Source organism: Falco biarmicus, chromosome 1 (assembly GCF_023638135.1).
Source record: "Falco biarmicus isolate bFalBia1 chromosome 1, bFalBia1.pri, whole genome shotgun sequence".
Lineage (NCBI taxonomy): Eukaryota > Metazoa > Chordata > Aves > Falconiformes > Falconidae > Falco > Falco biarmicus.
In genome coordinates this window covers 115,816,234-115,833,161 of record NC_079288.1, presented here as the reverse complement: position 1 = coordinate 115,833,161, position 16,928 = coordinate 115,816,234, and the positions used below count along the sequence as shown (strand labels likewise).

At 42.1% G+C, this 16,928-nt stretch overlaps 1 protein-coding gene and 1 long non-coding RNA gene across 4 annotated transcripts in view; one reads left to right on the top strand and one right to left on the bottom strand.

The window, feature by feature from the left end:
- Window positions 1–16,928, bottom strand: part of SLC7A11 (solute carrier family 7 member 11) — a 113,777-nt gene that overhangs the window by 49,874 nt on the left and 46,975 nt on the right. Inside the window, exons 5-8 of one of the 2 annotated variants that reach the window (XM_056322276.1) lie at window positions 15,052–16,035; window positions 10,927–11,152; window positions 7,839–7,965; window positions 3,626–3,741 (exon numbers count right to left, since the gene is read on the bottom strand). In XM_056322276.1, coding sequence (XP_056178251.1) covers window positions 3,626–3,741; window positions 7,839–7,965; window positions 10,927–11,152; window positions 15,052–15,072 — 490 coding nt within the window. In that variant the 5' untranslated portion in view covers window positions 15,073–16,035. Of the gene's footprint in view, window positions 1–3,625; window positions 3,742–7,838; window positions 7,966–10,926; window positions 12,018–15,051; window positions 16,036–16,928 lie in introns of those variants that run through there. The other variant, XM_056322266.1, reaches the window with a different exon arrangement.
- On the top strand, window positions 12,020–16,355 carry LOC130141359 (uncharacterized). 2 transcript variants are annotated; one of them, XR_008819049.1, is made up of 3 exons: window positions 12,140–12,312; window positions 13,322–13,371; window positions 16,177–16,355. It is a non-coding gene; the product is annotated as an uncharacterized LOC130141359 (long non-coding RNA). The 2 variants fall into 2 exon arrangements; XR_008819048.1 differs by lacking the exon at window positions 13,322–13,371 and having other exon boundaries at window positions 12,020–12,312.

The following is a 16,928-nucleotide window of genomic DNA, read 5'->3' as shown; positions in this document are numbered from 1 at the left end:
TCAGTTAAGAGTGTGTATCTGTTCAGGTTACATATTGATAGTACAGTTCAATGCCTTTGCACAGCACAGTATATCCCTCCCTGTTACCAATACATTTAAGTTTACCATTAGGAAAAGAATTAAAAGATTCAAATCAAGCGGTATATGAGTATAGGTGGGTTTTGCACTGTCTATCACTATACTTTGCAATGCTGATGAGCACGGAGATAGGATGTTTCTTTATTGGAAGAAACAATGAATATGGAGGAGTCTACCAGCTTTCCTTTCCAGACAGACATGAATTTTTAACCCTTTCTCCTAAAAAAAAACATCTTCAGCATCAGAACAAAGGCTCACAGCATCCCTTCTGCTTTGTGCCCTGGGGCTGTTTGAAGGCCTTGTCTCCTGTTTGCATCTTCTTCAGCTGTCCCTCCCTATGCCAAGACACATCCAGGTTCTCTCTCCTTTACCTGACCACTTATTTTCATAAAAATTGTAGTAACTAGATATCTTCGAAATCTCTGTTCTTCTCTCAGGTACAGTTAGACCGAGTTGAGAAAAATTTTATGGCAGACTGACAGATAGACTGAGATATGCATACCCAGTATTTGCCAAGGTTTTTCTCCTTGCAAGGATTCACTTGAGAAATATCAAGTGAATTAAAGTGATTTCTAAGTTTGAAATGAACAGGCAGCCTTCGTTTCAGAGGTTCAGAAAGCTGGGGTATCTGAAGAGAACCTCCACACAAGCACCCTTCTCTCTACTGAGCCATTGAAATGTTTGGACTTGAAAGGTTGTTTTTATTTAAAAAAAAAAAAAAATTAAATGAAAGCACCATATTGTGAAACAGAAAATTTCCTTCTGCAGGTGGTTCAAAATTCTTCAAAACAGATGTGATTTTGAGGGGAATTCTGTGCCCAGCAGATGCTTTTTTTCCTATAAGTAATGAACCAAGAGTTAGTTGATTTTTTTCAAAGGTCACCATCTCCAGTAGTTCCATTTTAGCTCTCATGTGATCTCCACGGCACCATCATTCTTTTGTCACCACAGAGGCACTGAGTGGGAATGGTGAGGAGCAGACTGGGCTGTAGCCCCGCTATGAGAAGTACCTCTTTGCAGCTGGGTAGAGGAACAACAGTATTTGCCACTCCCCATCATAATCCTGGTTTCGTGCATCTCACACGACCTTTTAATAATAGGCTTAAATTGCAGAAAGGGAGGTTTAGGTGGGGAAAGAGAGGGAAAAAAGAAAAAAAAAAAAGTGTCTTGTGACAAGGATAGAAAAATCTGGGCTACACTATTAGATGAGGCTGCAGAAACTCCCTCACCAGAGGTTTCATGACCAGTTTAAACAAACATCTGCCAGAAATTGTTTAGATACGCCGACTGCGTTTGGGGGCAGGGGATTACCTGGACATTCTTCAAAATCTCTTCCTGCCCTTTCTAGTATGATCAGAAATGACAAGGTAAAACTACAGCACAAAGTCTCACCCAAGGACAGAACTTCATGGTGCTTCCCACCGCCCTTTCCCACACACAACACAGGCAGATAGGCGGTGAGCGCTCTGTCATCAGGCACAGGAGGGAGAAGGGACCGGGGTGGGTAAGACGACAAAAGGCACGTCAGTTCCCTTTCTGGTTAACTCAACATTTTCACTGGAAGCAAACACTACCGTTGGCACCATTCAAGTGAATTATAAGATCTTCAGGGCTCCAATGTGTCTGTTCAGCTCAACACCACCTTAATCTTACCTGTTACTCTGCTTACGCGCACAACACAAAACATTCATAACAATTACCACCACAACAGCTAATTCTTGCCATACAAGAATTACAGACAAACATTCTGGGAACCCTCGGCTTCAGAGTAGCATGTGATCAAAAACTGCTACAAATAAAGCTCCGCTGTGGAGAATACTGCAAAGAATAAAGATAAAGCCTCCGTCTGACATGTCACTGTTTTCCACAGCATTGTCCCGTCCACCACTACAAACTCTCTATGAGAATCCCTTCTTTCAGTGAAATGACAGCTCATGCTACCTGTGCTGTACAGACCCGCTCTCGCCATAGGAGCAGTCTGCTGCAAACTCCGCTCTGCCTTTAGGCTGTAATTATTTCGGCATAACTCCACCCTCCCACTGCAATACTACTTCTTTGTTTAATTACTTTGTGAAGCCCTGGCTTATCACACAGATTTTCAATTAAACTAAAAGCAATAAAAACCTATTTCAAATTGTTCACTTATTGTGCTTGAATCACACGCACTTAACAAAATGCTTTGATGGAGTCCTCACTTAACACTCCTTCTGTCTCAGTGACCTTGGAGTTACTGAACATCTGTTTCACCCTTATCTCACACTGAAATATTTTAGACAGATGTAGCTATAAAAAGTCATTGACCTCAAAATTCAAGCCCTTAATTCAATTATTTCTATGAAACCTATAGTTTGTGCGTAATTAAGTTAGAAAGAAATGTGGTCACATACTGATATTTTTTAACACTCCTGGCAGAGGGGAACTCTTATCAAGAGAGCTCCTACAAAAAGCCACAGTAACCTGAAGACTGGAAATTTCAATGCCAATCAAACTCCCTACCCCAGAGAAAGAAAAAGCCATCTGAACCTATTATTGTGCAAAACCAAAGGGGTCTCCTGCATGCCTTTGATCATCTGCATGTCTTAATTCCTTTTTCCCATCCTTTTGTTCCTCATAGGTGCACTGGACTAAATTGAAGGGAACAATCTGTTACTAATTACTCAGGTTTACTCTGTGCTCTCCTCCCAGCACAGCTGAAGGGGAATGTGTGTGCAAGGAGCATCATCACAGCGACCAGAAAGAACTGGAAACAAACCTCTAGCACTACAGGCACACTGCTCCCGAGTCCCTTCACATCACCATCCCTGCCTCCCAGTTTCACGCAGCCTCCCACAGCAGCCCAGGCATGGGTAGCCTCCCTCCTTCCACCAGCATCTACTGGTTCTCTGTAGCCCTAAATTGTCCCTTTATGCTAATTGCAAAGTTAGCAAGAGTAGGACAAGCTGCTGGTAACAGACATGTGTTTTCACCAAGCTGGACACCCTGCTCCCGGATTTCATCAGCTGGGTTCCTGCTTCCTGAACCACAAGTGCCTCAATAAGTTTTATTGCTGGGGATGACAGAGTGGGACTAGGGATGATCTCATGTTGCCTGTGCTCCACTCAAGAGAACTACATTTCTTCATGGCATCATACTTGGCACTCAATTGCCTCCTAAAATAGAGGTAGAGCAAAGCACTTAAAATCAGGTAATCATTCTTCCATATCTCTGGCACTGGCTCACCACCTCTTAGGGACTGAAATTGCTTCCACAAAAGTAATGAGAGTTCTGCCATTAATTCAAGTGGCAACAGAATCAGCCTTGGCAATAGATTTTCCCTGCCATTAATAAAGTCAGCTATTCTTTTTACTACCGCGTATGTTCACAAACACACGTACTCAGGCAAAAAGTCATGTCGATGCCCTTGGCATTGGATGCACAGTCATTTTGTAATGCTTCACACGAAACAACTACCTGTTCAGTGTGCAGTTGTGCAGTTACTTTTTTTTTTTTTTTTTTTTCAGTTTACATCATCTTTACCCTTTCCTGAAACCTAAAATTGGATACTTACTGATGCCAACAGCTGTAATAAGTTTAATTGCAAGTTCTGGGATTTCACATTGCATAAAGAAAGGTTCCAAAATGTAACGTCCAAATGCCAACGATATCACTGCTGTGGCAGCAGGGCTAGAGTAAAAACAACAACAAAAGTAAATCACAAAATTAATCTGCAATAGTACATAGATAATATTCTCATGGGATCATGCTGCAACTTTACTATCACAGAACTGTGAACCGTACTTAATTTTAATGCCTGCTTGTAACTATGCTGCCATGTGCCATGATTTCTGAATGTGGTAGGAAACCACAAGCAGTTTAACTTTGCTCAGCATTTCTGAACTTGGCAGCAATGCTTCTTACCAGGATCGCTCTTACAAATTCCATGTTGTGAAGCAGCCGTAAACAGAGAGGATAAGTATCAATAGAAATCTTCATTCACTCGCTTGAAGTGGACATGTCCAGAATTAGAATATAAGCGCAAAACCCTGAGGAAATGTTTTTGAAGACTGAATTTTAGTGGCTGGATATCTCTCACCCCTCAGAGAGAGAAGTAAATGAATTTCAATCAAGCTGAGAATTCTGCTTTACTTAAATAAGTATCCAAAACCTACCCATCTGTTATTAAAACCTGAGACAAAGCAAAAAATGAATGAAAATGGGATTTCCTAAAATGCAAACAGACTTTCTTCCTGTTATTGACTAACAACTTCATAGCACTGCAAGTCAGAGCAAAAATCCTCGAAGTACAGAAAGCACCTACCATGAAACCAAGAAATGTGAAGAAGGGCATGCAGGTGTTGGTTGCATTTGCAAACTTGGAACAGTCATAATATTTGTACAGCCTTTCTCTCTGAGACAAGCTAAATGTTTGCCAGAAGCCTTAGCACTGACACACATTTACAGCAAACTGCCCTGTGCCTCAGTTCAGACACTGCCTGCATAGTACAGTTCCAGTGGTCTGTTCACGTTTGGTTTAGGAGGACACTTTCACCCTTCCTAGCACAACTGGTGGCATCTGTGCTTCGTCACATGCTCACTCACAACAAGGACAAAAGGGCATATGACTCTGTCTGAAAGGATTTTTGAGTCAAACAAGAGTCCATGCAAATATCTTGTGAAAAACTCTACAGCATTCAATAAAATAATGCCTCACCTCACAGAATTTTAATAAAAATGTAGTTGCTAAAAATGCTATGGAACAGCATAAAAATTCCGCAGAGAAGTTATTATTCTCCATCAAATGATAAAAGACTTTTCCACGAGAGAGTTTCACCCTGGAAACAAAACCCACTTTCTTAGCGTTGTGACTCAACCAAAATGTCACACATTGCACTGGGTCCAACTGCAGAACAGTAAAGAACAGAAGCATCTTCCTCAGAAAGTTTCTGTGTGGACAAGTGAGGGCTGCTGCCTGCGCGTCCCCCACGCATGAGGACTGTTCCTTTCACTGGCCAACAACTGTCTTTGCAACTCTTGCCTTCGCCCAGGGACTGAGCGTCCTCTGCATTGGATATACAGGCATTTACTGGCTTTACCTTGGTGCGATATTTCTAATTTTCATAAGATCATCACCAGGCTTCCAGCTTCTAAATGCTGCAGCCTGCCAAAAGTAGTTTGAAGCGTCCTAGATCAGATGAAAGATCAGATCTTTGGAGCTTTCCCAAAGAGTTTTCTTCAATCCCAGCTCCTTGGATTTTTCCCTCGCATTTTAAGAAAGGCCTTTTTAAAGAGGCGGTCTCTGCTATCCACACCACTGTTTTTAAAAGGAACGGTTTATGTTTTTTGAAGGAATGGGGTATTTTCCTTTTGCTTGCAGACAGGCTGGCAGCCCCCTAAAAGCTGTGTGTTCAGGAGCAGGCAGAAAAGCATGTTAGCAGCTTTCATTGAAGGGCAAGGAGCACAAAAATCCCCTGGGAAAGGAGCAGGTACAGTGGCCCAGCACATGCCACAGGCGAGCCAGGCGCGTGGCAGCACAGTCTCACCCAACCTGTGTCTAGCAACTGCCATAGCTGAGCAGTGCAGTGCATTCACACAGCTGTCTTTATTTGTTTGAGAACAAAAAAGGTGTTTTTGTTTTTTTTCCTCTCTCTCTTTTTTTTTTTTTTTTTTTTTAGAGGTAGTAATAAACCTGCAACCTGACTTTTGGGGAGAAAAGTTCCTACTTACACCGGATGAGGAGCAGCACAGTGTAAGGCACATCTAAGCAGCACGTGAGGCTGGCACAGTTTCATCAGTATGTGGGCAGAGTTTAAGTGTCTCCTAACTGTAAAATAGTGGCTGAAAAGATATATAAGAGCCAGAAATGTTAATTTTGGTTGCAGCTGCTCCACAAGCCCATGGGTGTGATAATCCTGCAATCATTCAGAGAAAAAAAAACGGCTTCACTGAGAAGCTTATGTGCAACTTCACCTACCAAAAAAACCTCCTAGATACATATTAGGTCTCAGCTTCTTTGATAGCAGCAGCCAATTAGTTTACTGGTGCAGGAGTCCGATATAAAATTCTACACAGAGTTTCGGCAGCACTGCTCTGATCATCGCAAGTTATAACAAGTATGCTTCCCTTGCTGCCTCTCAAATTTGACAATTAAAGAATCCACTGATGTTTCTTCCCGTGCAAGATGATTATTTTCTGGGTGTGGGGCAGATCATGATGACTAAGAGTGTTTTCATGACACTCCTAGGACACTGTCATATGTAAAAAGAAAAAAAAAAAAAAAAGAAAAAAAAAATTTAGCGAGGAGAGGAACTTACGAAGCCTGGTTTCTTGCGGGTGTCTGTGCCTAGGTCGGTGAGGTCTCCCTGCCTAGCAAGGTGCAGGTTAAGAGGGGGATTTCTAACACTGCTCTGTTCTGTCGATTTTGTGATGTGCAATGATAGAGCTGCGTTTGCAGCACTGCACTTCTCACTGTGAAAACAGAGGTCTAATTTCTCTGTCTGGTCTTCCTTTTTGGTAAAAATTTAATACAGTTAAGACATCTGCTCTTTCATCACATTTGATGGAAATCAAGCAGTTAAAGTTTGCGTATGGGTGGGGAGGATGTAAGGGACCATCTGACCTACACAATTATTTCCTCCGGAAATAATATAAGGATTTATGGATTCATAATGACTCAGCAGTGTCAGTGCTTTTAGACAGTCTATGCTAGAACTTGTCAATATTATGTAAACATAGTTGTGATTTGAAATGAAGCTTGTGCTTTGGTGACTAATTTGCTGATTGCGGAAGAGGGGAAAGGAGTGCTAACTAGCCTGCAGCAGGAAGGCAGCATTCCCGAAGTCTTTTTGCATAAGTGAGTTGCCCTGCTGTACATATGAGCAGCTCTCCAGCCTCAGCAATACTCCAAAAAAAAAAAAAAAAAAAAAAAAAAAAAGAAATTTGAAAATTTTAAAGGCCATATTTCAGTTTGATACAAAGATCCATTTACACGATTACACGATGAAAATTTATTTGTGATGGATTTGGCATCTTCATACTGTAATTCACCTCTACGATGTCAAGGGCTGCATAAGTGACAGGCTTACACACCAAAACAATACTTTGGGAATTTTAGATATGTATGGACTTCATGTTGCTTTATTTGGCCAGCTAGTGCTTTTCATAGTAATGAAGAATTAAGTTCTCCAGTACCCTACAAAAACAAAAAATAGGGACCTGAGCTGTCATATAAAGAGTATCTGGCGCCCACAAATCTGAAAACTACTGGGCAATAGCTTCCACCAAGAGTTATTCCTCTATCCACAGACAAGAGCAACCACTCCAAAAGCTAGTGCCAAGGCTGAGAAAATGTAAAGGTAACTTTCCCTCTTCCATGATACTATATATAGGTATGGGTATTAGCATCATTAGTGACATGATTGGATACAGTAAGCTTAGCAAAATTAAAGCAAGGAGCTAAACTTGTGCTGCAGGCAGTTTTCTTAGAATCATTTTTTCCCCCATGCATGCATAGATGTCTTCATGAATGTTTCAATGCTGGCGAGCGAAACAGCACTGTTAAATTCTCTGAAGCAACCATACTAAAAGAACACAGTTAATGGATCAAGGTACATTTGCTTAGTTTTGCCCATCATGTAATGGTGATAATTTTTTTATGATCAAAAAGTGTATTGCCAAGGTACATTTGCTTAGTTTTGCCCATCATGTAATGGTGATAATTTTTTTATGATCAAAAAGTGTATTGCCATCAGAAAAGGAATGCAGAAAAGTCGTGATCCACTTACCGAATGATGAGTAATTCAACCCAGACTCTCACAAAAGCAGGTAACGGGCCAAAGGCCTCCAGGATATAGGTGTAGTGGCCACCAGATTTCTTAATGCAGGTTCCTAGTTCAGCATAGCAGAGGGCACCTGTGAGAATTCAACCGTGACATCACAGGAGATATCCAGAAACACCTTTCAAAACACTTATAAGCTAAACAATGGAGCTGCCATGGTATCACAACTACTCGATATATTTGAGCCATTTTTTTTCAAGCAATTTTGTTTTAATTCATTCAGCTAGACTTGCAGTTAACCCAACTGTACATACATACAGTCACATTTACGTGTAAAACCACTGAACAAACTATTAGCTATCAGCACATTTCATTATCCGTCCGTATCCTGTGAACAGGGACAACAAAATGCTGTGTCACGCCAGCTACCCCGGCTCCCCAGCCAGCCTGACTGTGCAGTTAGTTACGTGAAAGCCTTCTGACACGTTTGCTTCTTATCAGATGACGATCAGCTCCTTTCAGCCTTAGAGATGCCTGGCTCAGCCACTAAAGAAAAGCCTGAAAACTGTGTTACCTCTCCTTAGCCACGGGCAAAGCAATCACTGGCCAAAATTTGGAAGCAGGAATTGCAGATTAAGAGTTTTCCTCAATAATACTCCCAACACCTTCAATAAAAAATGCGGAGGATGGCTTAGCCCTGGCTTTTCACCACTGGTGCAGTGTGGCTGTGTACTACTAATACAATGAAAGCTCATTTCTGCATTGCCTTAAATACAGACCACTTCATGCTTTCAATGCATGAGGCTTATTTCATGCTTCGGTGCATTTACACTGACTAAAATAAAACCCAAATTGTCATCATGTTGCTACATTAGTTCATGTAGAAGGGCTTCGGTCCCCTTTGGAGCAAGCACTGGTGGCATTTCCAGCTCTCACAAAGCTCCCCAAGGCTGCTGCCAGCACAACGCCTGGCCTCTGCCACCACGGAGCAGGCAGCAGCACGCTACAGGGATGAGGACCTGCCAGAAGCCTTCTTCACCCGTGCACCATCTGCTACTGATGCTTAATGAGCCATCACCCAGTCACAAAGCCAGGGGATTCTTAGCTCCACAGGTGGGCCCCATCGATAGAGAAGTGTACCACATTCAATAGATGTAGGCAGCCCTTTTAGAAGAGTCTGGGAAGCCAGATGAAAACAGGAATAAAGTTTGTAAATACCACATCACATAAAGTTAAGATCAGCAACATATATGAACTCTTTTCAGCTCTGCTCCCTGCGTGCTTTTATGCTGCAGCACTTTAAAGATGAAAACTACAGTTGTCAAAACCACCTAAACTGTACAAGCCCATTAAAGCTGTACCGCATTACGACAAATTCCATCCTTGTTCATTTGCTTTGTTTGGGGCTTCACAAAAATGTGGCAGCTTTTATCTGCTGTTCTTCAGCTTACCCGAAAATGTACTTCAAGGAATTCTTACAGCCATATTAAAAAAAACCCCAATGATGGGTTTTCTCTTGCCAGCCTCTCCTGTTGAGGTTCAGAATGAAATGAAATTGTGTTTTAATACATGCTAAACACACAGTCTCAGCAAGACCTTAAGTAATCTTTGCATGTGATTTTTACTTTAATTAAGTCACGCAGGGAATTAACACCACCCATGGCATAAAAAAATACAGAAAAAATAACTGTAACAAGTCTATTCAGAGAAAGAGTATCTTTTGCTGGACCAGATTACACAGTTCTTCATGTCCTGAGATCTGGAAAATGACCTAGAAAAGCTGTCTGATAAAAAAGATACTTTTTAAATTTTTTTATTTTTTTTTTTGTATAGACGTTACTTCACAGCTAGAAAACTACTACTATTAAAGTTAAAGCTAAAAATGCAATGCTTAAGCGAATTCGGTTTTGACTACATCTAGAGACCAGGGTCTTCTGACAGGGTTACAAATTGTATCTGAGGTCTTTCTTTGCAGGGGAATTTTGGTTACAGGCAGGACTTCCTTGTCTGTACAACAGATCATGCTGCACATTGTCCCAATGCATTTAACATTTGACCAACACGGGTCCTAACTTGCTTGCACGGTCTGTTGGGCTTGGGTGGGCTCAGCCTGGAAACAGCCCCTGCTCCTTTTAAGCTCAGAGCCAATTCACACAGGGTGTCATTTGCATGTTCCACCTATTAAGCAGACACGTGTTAGCCCGTGTTTGTCCTCTTCACTTCCTGCCAGAAAACAACTTGTTTCTGTTTTAAATAAAGCCAATATTCATGTTAGTTCTTCAGCTTCTTTGAGATTAGTTCATTAAGTAGGTCAATGAACCCTCTGTCCCACAGAGGCCAGGGTGGGGTTTGCCACTCTGAATGGGGGCTTTGTGTACGGAACAAATAAACTGGCATTCTTCAGAAGTTAACACTTCAAAAATACATGAAATTAGTAAAAACTGTAACAATAGGCGGGCCAGCAATAAAACTTGCATTACAGACCTGTTTCCATCACCCTGTGTTTTGCAGCGCAGCCTTTCAAAGCAACATCTTGAACAAGGAACAAAGTAAAGAGCAGTCATACAAGACGGGGGGGGGGGGGGGGGGGAGGGTGGAGGGGGGGGTGTGTTACTGTCATTATTTTGCTCCTGTTCATGCCAACACAGTTTATGTCCGGGGGGAATTGCTCCGCTCAGACCTTGCTCTAGCCTCTTGGGAACTAAATCAAGCTGCCTAAACATTTTGCTGGTGTTTGAGTGAAGCGCCCCAGACCCGCCAGGGGCCTTACAAGCAAACCATAAACTAACTCTTACAGGCAGAAGAAAAACATTATATGTACAGCACATTGTACGGCATAAACCGGACATTTATTAGGGAGCCATATAAAACAATAATTTATGCTTCCGATCTTTACCGAGCAGGCAGCAGGGGGACGGGGGCTGCATACCTCTGCGCCCTCCACACAACCTATCAGACAGCAAAGCCCTTCCATAGCCCCATTGGTCCTGGGCTCCACGCCGTGCCTTGCTATCCAATGGCAAAATCTGACAAATAACAGCAATAATCCACCGGCCACCCCTCTACACCAATTAGAAACTTGTCAGGGACTTACCGAAGAGGGAGAGGATACCACAAGCTGTCCAGACAGTCAAGGACATGCCCACGCTGCCTGTGTTCTTCAGGATGCCTTTGGGAGAGATGAAGATGCCAGCTCCAATGATAGTGCCAATTATGATGGATATCCCCCTCAAAAGTGTCACTTTCTTCTTCAGCACAACTTTTCCCTCCTGGGCTGGCTGCTCGCTGTCCATAGAGGGCAACCTGCCATTAGCTTGCCCCTGCAAGTAGCTCCCATTAGAGACCGTGGTTACAGCAGCTTTCCTAACCATGCTACAGTGCCACCAGCACACCGACAGCAAGCGCAGGCAGAAAAGTTTTCAGCAGAAACTCAAGGGTGGTAGTGGTTTTGTTTTTTTTTCCTCTCTGTGTAGCCAACTACTTAGCCTCCTCCTCTGCCCTCTCTTATCTTTCCAGCTGCTCCTACACACAGGTAGCAAGCTCCTAAAGTGTATTTGAGCCTTTTCTGTGATCTGAGCACTGCTCAGGAACACCTGCGCTTTCACACTGCGAGCTGGTACTGCCCTATCATTGGAAACCAGCTCGGCTTCCGCGTGGACTTGTATTTAAGCTCTTGTCATACCAAGTTACTCCAGCTGAATGATGATGCAAATTCTCCAGGTTTGCATCAGCCATTTGAGAAACCTCTGGCATTACTCAGCATTTCTTTTTTTTTTTTTTTTTTCCCCTTTCTTTTTTTCTTTTAAAACAGTAGTGGCATGTTGCACAACTGACCTGGGGGTAGTGGGAAGAACAAAGCACTCGCAAGCAAACCCAGCCAATCAAGCTGAGCACATCACCCTCGGTACCCCGAGACACACTCCCAATTTTTTTTTTTTTTTAAAGCAACCAAAAGGAGCCAGAAACAAAAGCCTGTCTAAACACAAAGCTCGTCAGAGCGCAAGGGGAAAAGAAATCAAACAGGATACGTCATCCCTGGGTCTAATCCAATTTCTGTCTTGAAAAACTCTTCTTAACGAAAGTTAAGTTTGCAGGGCTTAGCTTGTGTCGCACTTGATCAGCCTCTCTCCCACCTACGTTACTTACCTGGAAATCTCTATAGGGACCTGTCCCTACCTAAAGAATACATACAACCCCCTCGTTACGCCGAGTTGCCTAGCAACACACCCAAACCAGCCTAATGAAAACCTGGGGTTACTTCCACAGTACAGTAATGTTCATACACGCAGTGTGTTTCTAGGATGTCGGTAAGCAACGCCACAACACTTCCTCTTAAGAAATACTACTAACATTTACAGCCACCTCGCATGTGTGATCTGGCAGAGGGCAGACAACACCCCAGAGCACAAGATCTCCAGCGGCTCAGGAATCAGAAAGGGCTTTTTGTGTTATCCTAGAGCTTCACTGACCAGATAAACAGGTAATCAGATGCATAAATACTTTTGTTTCGTGATCTGATCGTTTCAATTCAAACCTGAGAAATTAAACTGTTAAGAAGAGGAGCATTCGAATAAAACAGCAAAAATCAATCGCCTTCAAGCACTTGTAACTTAATCAAGGGACAGCCTGTGCAATATACGCCAAAGGGGAAAAATCCTTCACAGCATAACTATTGCAGCTGCTCGTGGCTTCAGATTAGATCAGTGCAAAGAGAAATTATTACTGCAGTTACTGCTCTTACAGCTACTGCTTAATTAGGACCTAGGATTGAGGGGGGAAAAAAAGATAGCAGTTAAAGCATTTGATCATTTCACAAGCAGGCACTGAGCTCTGAGCACTACTGTGCTTTCAAATTTATGTGAGAAAGAGGAGATCCTGGAGTATCATCAACACATGGCAGTTGTAAAACTTCAGTGTTTTTAAAGCCTCGTGTTTGCAGTTATAACTCACCTGTAATAATTTGCACTGAGATAAAAGAAGGCATAAAAAAATCTTATCTGGTTTAAATGCACACAGGTAAAACTGAAGTGATTGCAGCTTTTGACTACACGCAGGTAGTGCTTGCCTATTTTCTGAACACATCCTACCCCTCCCTCTGCTGATGTGTGTAGCAGCTGATCCCTCACCTCTCCCTACAGTTCATGCTCCTGTTGTCACTGCATCGTGTGCCCAACATCTCGGGGAAGCGAGTGCTCCTCCAGCTCATGCCATAGGTGACTGCACAGACCGCCCGCGGGCAGGACCTCCTCTGGTCACCGTACAGTCCAAACCAAACCGATTTTCACAGCATCAGTTACGTGCAAAGCCACGAGTAGGTGGTGTGCTATGCAGAATTGTTTTCCCCTGATGTACATTTCATAGGCTGCCCCCCCCCCCAAAAAAAAAAAAAAAGATTATAAATGAAGTAACCAACTAGATGAATCAGACCAGGAAAAAGCATTAACCACAGAACTGGGTTGGGCTGATGACCTTTATTTTAATTTTCAAAGGCTATTTAATGAAGAAGCACATGACATCTTAAGACATCTAATACTTTAAGGTAATCACTCTTAACTAATGCTTATCCTTTATTTACACATGAAGATGGTTCCAAGATCAAACCAGAAGCCCAGTAAACCTCCCAGACAATCCTGAGGCAGCTCCCAGCAATCTAGCTGTCCGCATCAGCTGTTCAGTAAAAACACTGGACAGTAGAATAGCTTTCAAATTTCATTTGACCACTAGCCAGAAGGACACATGTTTGCCCCTTGGACATAGTTATTAACACTCCCACACAGTGAAAAGGGTGCTTGCTTTTTCTGTGGTATAGGGATAACATGCACGCAAAGCTTAGGACCATGTGAAATTTCTAAGGTGGGAACTAAGGAAAGCTGGATGCAGAAAATTCTTTTCCTAAATACTCACAGCTTGCTAGTGAGCACGCTATTTGTAGCCTTTCCCATGAGTACTGTTGTATACACTGTTTCTCAATGCTATCCACTAAGAATAAACAAAAAAATAGGAGCACTTTTTCTCCTTTGAGTTCAAGCTTACCTCCAGTTATCACTTCTACCCATCATAAGGAATACTTGTTTGACGTTAGGGGAATATTTGTTATATTCGGAAATTTCACAAGAATCCTCCATCATCTAAGCCCAGTCCCAAGGAGAGCATGAAGCAGGAAAAGGCACATCACTGCCTGCTTCCCCCATTACACAGCATACTCACAAAATCTGTTCTGATTACCTGTAGCCCACCAACCCACTTTCATTTGAATTATTCATCACAGAGCAAGGACTGCGGTATCACTATGCAACCGCAACACACAATGCTCCCTGTCTTTTCAGAGAGCTCTTCTGAAAGCGCAGGGCTTAACCTGTCCAACACTCAGAACAGCCCTGTTCTTCCATAAAAACCCACCCTGAAGACAGAACAAAAAGGTATAAGGTGCAATTTTCTTTACTCCGATGAAATTATTTGAAGCAATATTTCTAAAAATGATGCTCTGAAAATAAACCCTCAGCCTCTAATAGTAGCTGGCACTGTGCACAGCCTTTTATTATTTCTCTCTGGATGTGTGGTTGGGTTTTTTTCCCCCAATTCATAGATGTTTTCTCCGGAACAAACATTTTAGAGCATAACCGACATTGTCACTGTGAAATGGTTTCCTTTTGCATTTCACCATCAGCCTTGGACTACCTATCCACAGCCTGTCCTCCGACACCTACACCCTGCAAAGGGCTAAAGCACTGGCCGAAGGCATCAGCTCCCCGTGCTGGTTGCCCGCTGCCATGGGTGGGCTCTGGCCACCAGGACTGGCTGCGCTGCTGGGACCTTTCATGGTGTGTGTCTAACACAACCTTCACAACATTTCTGCCTGCTGCACTGCACTACTCCAGCAAATTAAAAACTCGAGCATCACGGGGAATAATGATACTACAGGTATCACGTACATACACACACACACATATATACACAATAATGATACAGGCGCGCCCCTGCTTTTCTGCACTTGTAGAGCTGGGGCCAAATATCTGGACACAGTTGTATCTCCAAAGCAGCTACAGTTTTGACATTTCCCCTGAAGAATGCTATGAACACACACACACAGCATTCCCCTTTATGGGAACACTACAACACACGCACAGCAAAGTCAAGGATCGAAAACTCAAGCCTGGACTTGAGTTTCAACTTCCCAAGCCCACAAAACCTCCTTAATTTCTACGTGTAGCGAGCATACCTTGACAATCCTTCCAGGCATTTGTATATCAGCTTATGGCATCAAACAAATCCAGAGTCAGAAGCCAAGCCTCCAGGCCACACACTGCCACACTGACTGGAGACGTGGGAATAAAAAGGAAGCATATAAAGACTGAAGAGGCGAGGAAAGCCCCAGACTCTTTTGTGTGGGTGGCATGGCATGAAAAATTGTTTAGAAAATTAAGCTGTCGCCTCTGTATAACGCAGAGTTGTTTGTGAGCCTCGGAAAGTAGCCCAGTAGGAAGGCAGCAGTCTGGTGTCAAATGTCAAAGGAGAACAAAATACTTAAATGTATTTATTTCATATAGATAATCTAGCACTGGAAAGTTTTGACTGGGAATTTTCAGCTCCTTTTGTACTGTTAAGAAATAGTTTAGCTAGCGTTGGGGGGCGGGGGGGAATAATCTGTAAGCAATTTAAGAACTAAGGTGTCATTGTGAATTAAATGAGAATAGGATCATTGTGAAGTATAGAAAAATCTCAGTAGATAGGGATACTTTTTTAAGTTATAATGCAAACTGAGAACTCTGACAAGTCTAAAACAGTTTGTTGTTGTCTGTACTACAGGTCAAAGCTTTAGTTAAAAACGGAATTACTAAGAATGTTGGGGGAGTGTTATTTTGTAGTCAGAGACTCACAAATTACTTGCTTAATTATTTCGCATTCCGCTTTGTGCCAGATACAAAGAAGATATTTAGAAGAAAAACAAAAAATGAGAAGGAATGAAATACACATCCATCTTAGAGGCTTTAAAAATGAGACAAAATCCTATAAGAAATCCAAAAGCAATTCAAATGTTATTTCTCATATTTTCAGTAAAAACCTTCCAACAAAATGCCTATGCAGTCAACAAACAGAAATCTGGTTCCAAGAAGACCACAGACAATGACAGCAGTTTAGAAGGCAAATACTTCGGAAAGTTTCCTCATCTCCAGTTTGCTGATAGGTGCCAGTCAATTTTCAGCTGAAAAAAAGAAAAAAAAGGGATTTCAGAAATCCCTTCTATTTTTCTCACTATTACAGCTTTATTTCAAAAGGCATGATGATTTCAGCTGAGTGGTTTGACATTTTTATAATATTTTTGATTTTATTTTTTTTTTTTTAGCAGACAAGAATCATTAACGCCTGGTACCAAGCAAGAAAACTCCACATGAGAGAAAGCCAATTCTTACCGAAGCCCTGTGTATCTGAAAACATGATTGTGTTTTATACTGTCTCATTTTTCATATTCAAGATATATGCAGCTATAACCTAAGCAATGCTGTACATAAATATTATTCTTGAGTTTTCTGTGTGTTTCTCATCAGAAGGATGACACAATTTTCAGTCACTGTTATTGTTCCTCAGCTTTTGGATGCAAACACTGAGATACCCCATGGCTTTCAAGAAAACAAGACCTCAGGGTAAATTTCTGTCAAAGCTGCATGTGCCAGATACCTGGCACAATGGCAAGATTGCTGTCTGCTTCAGGGAGTCAGGATTTTACCTGAGCAGTCTCAGGCTAGGCTGGGCATGTGAACAGAATTAATCAGCACTTCTGAAAAAAATCAGTATTTCTAAAAAAAATCAAGATAAAGACAGAATTAGCACCCAGAATCTGTTTTTTTTCCCTAGCTTATTTCTCCATTTTCCTGATGAATACTCTTCACACTAGATAGAAAGCTTATAATGTGAAGAATCCATACAACAGCTGCCTAGATTATCAAATTTAGGCTTGGCTATTTAATTACTCTTTATTCGTTTTTATTGTAATTTCCATATAACTTATACAGTATCATGTATACAAGAAACAGGACCCTGGGACATTGGCCTTACTCTTCTATTCAGCCAGGTGCTGTACTTTGTGTCAACCATGTT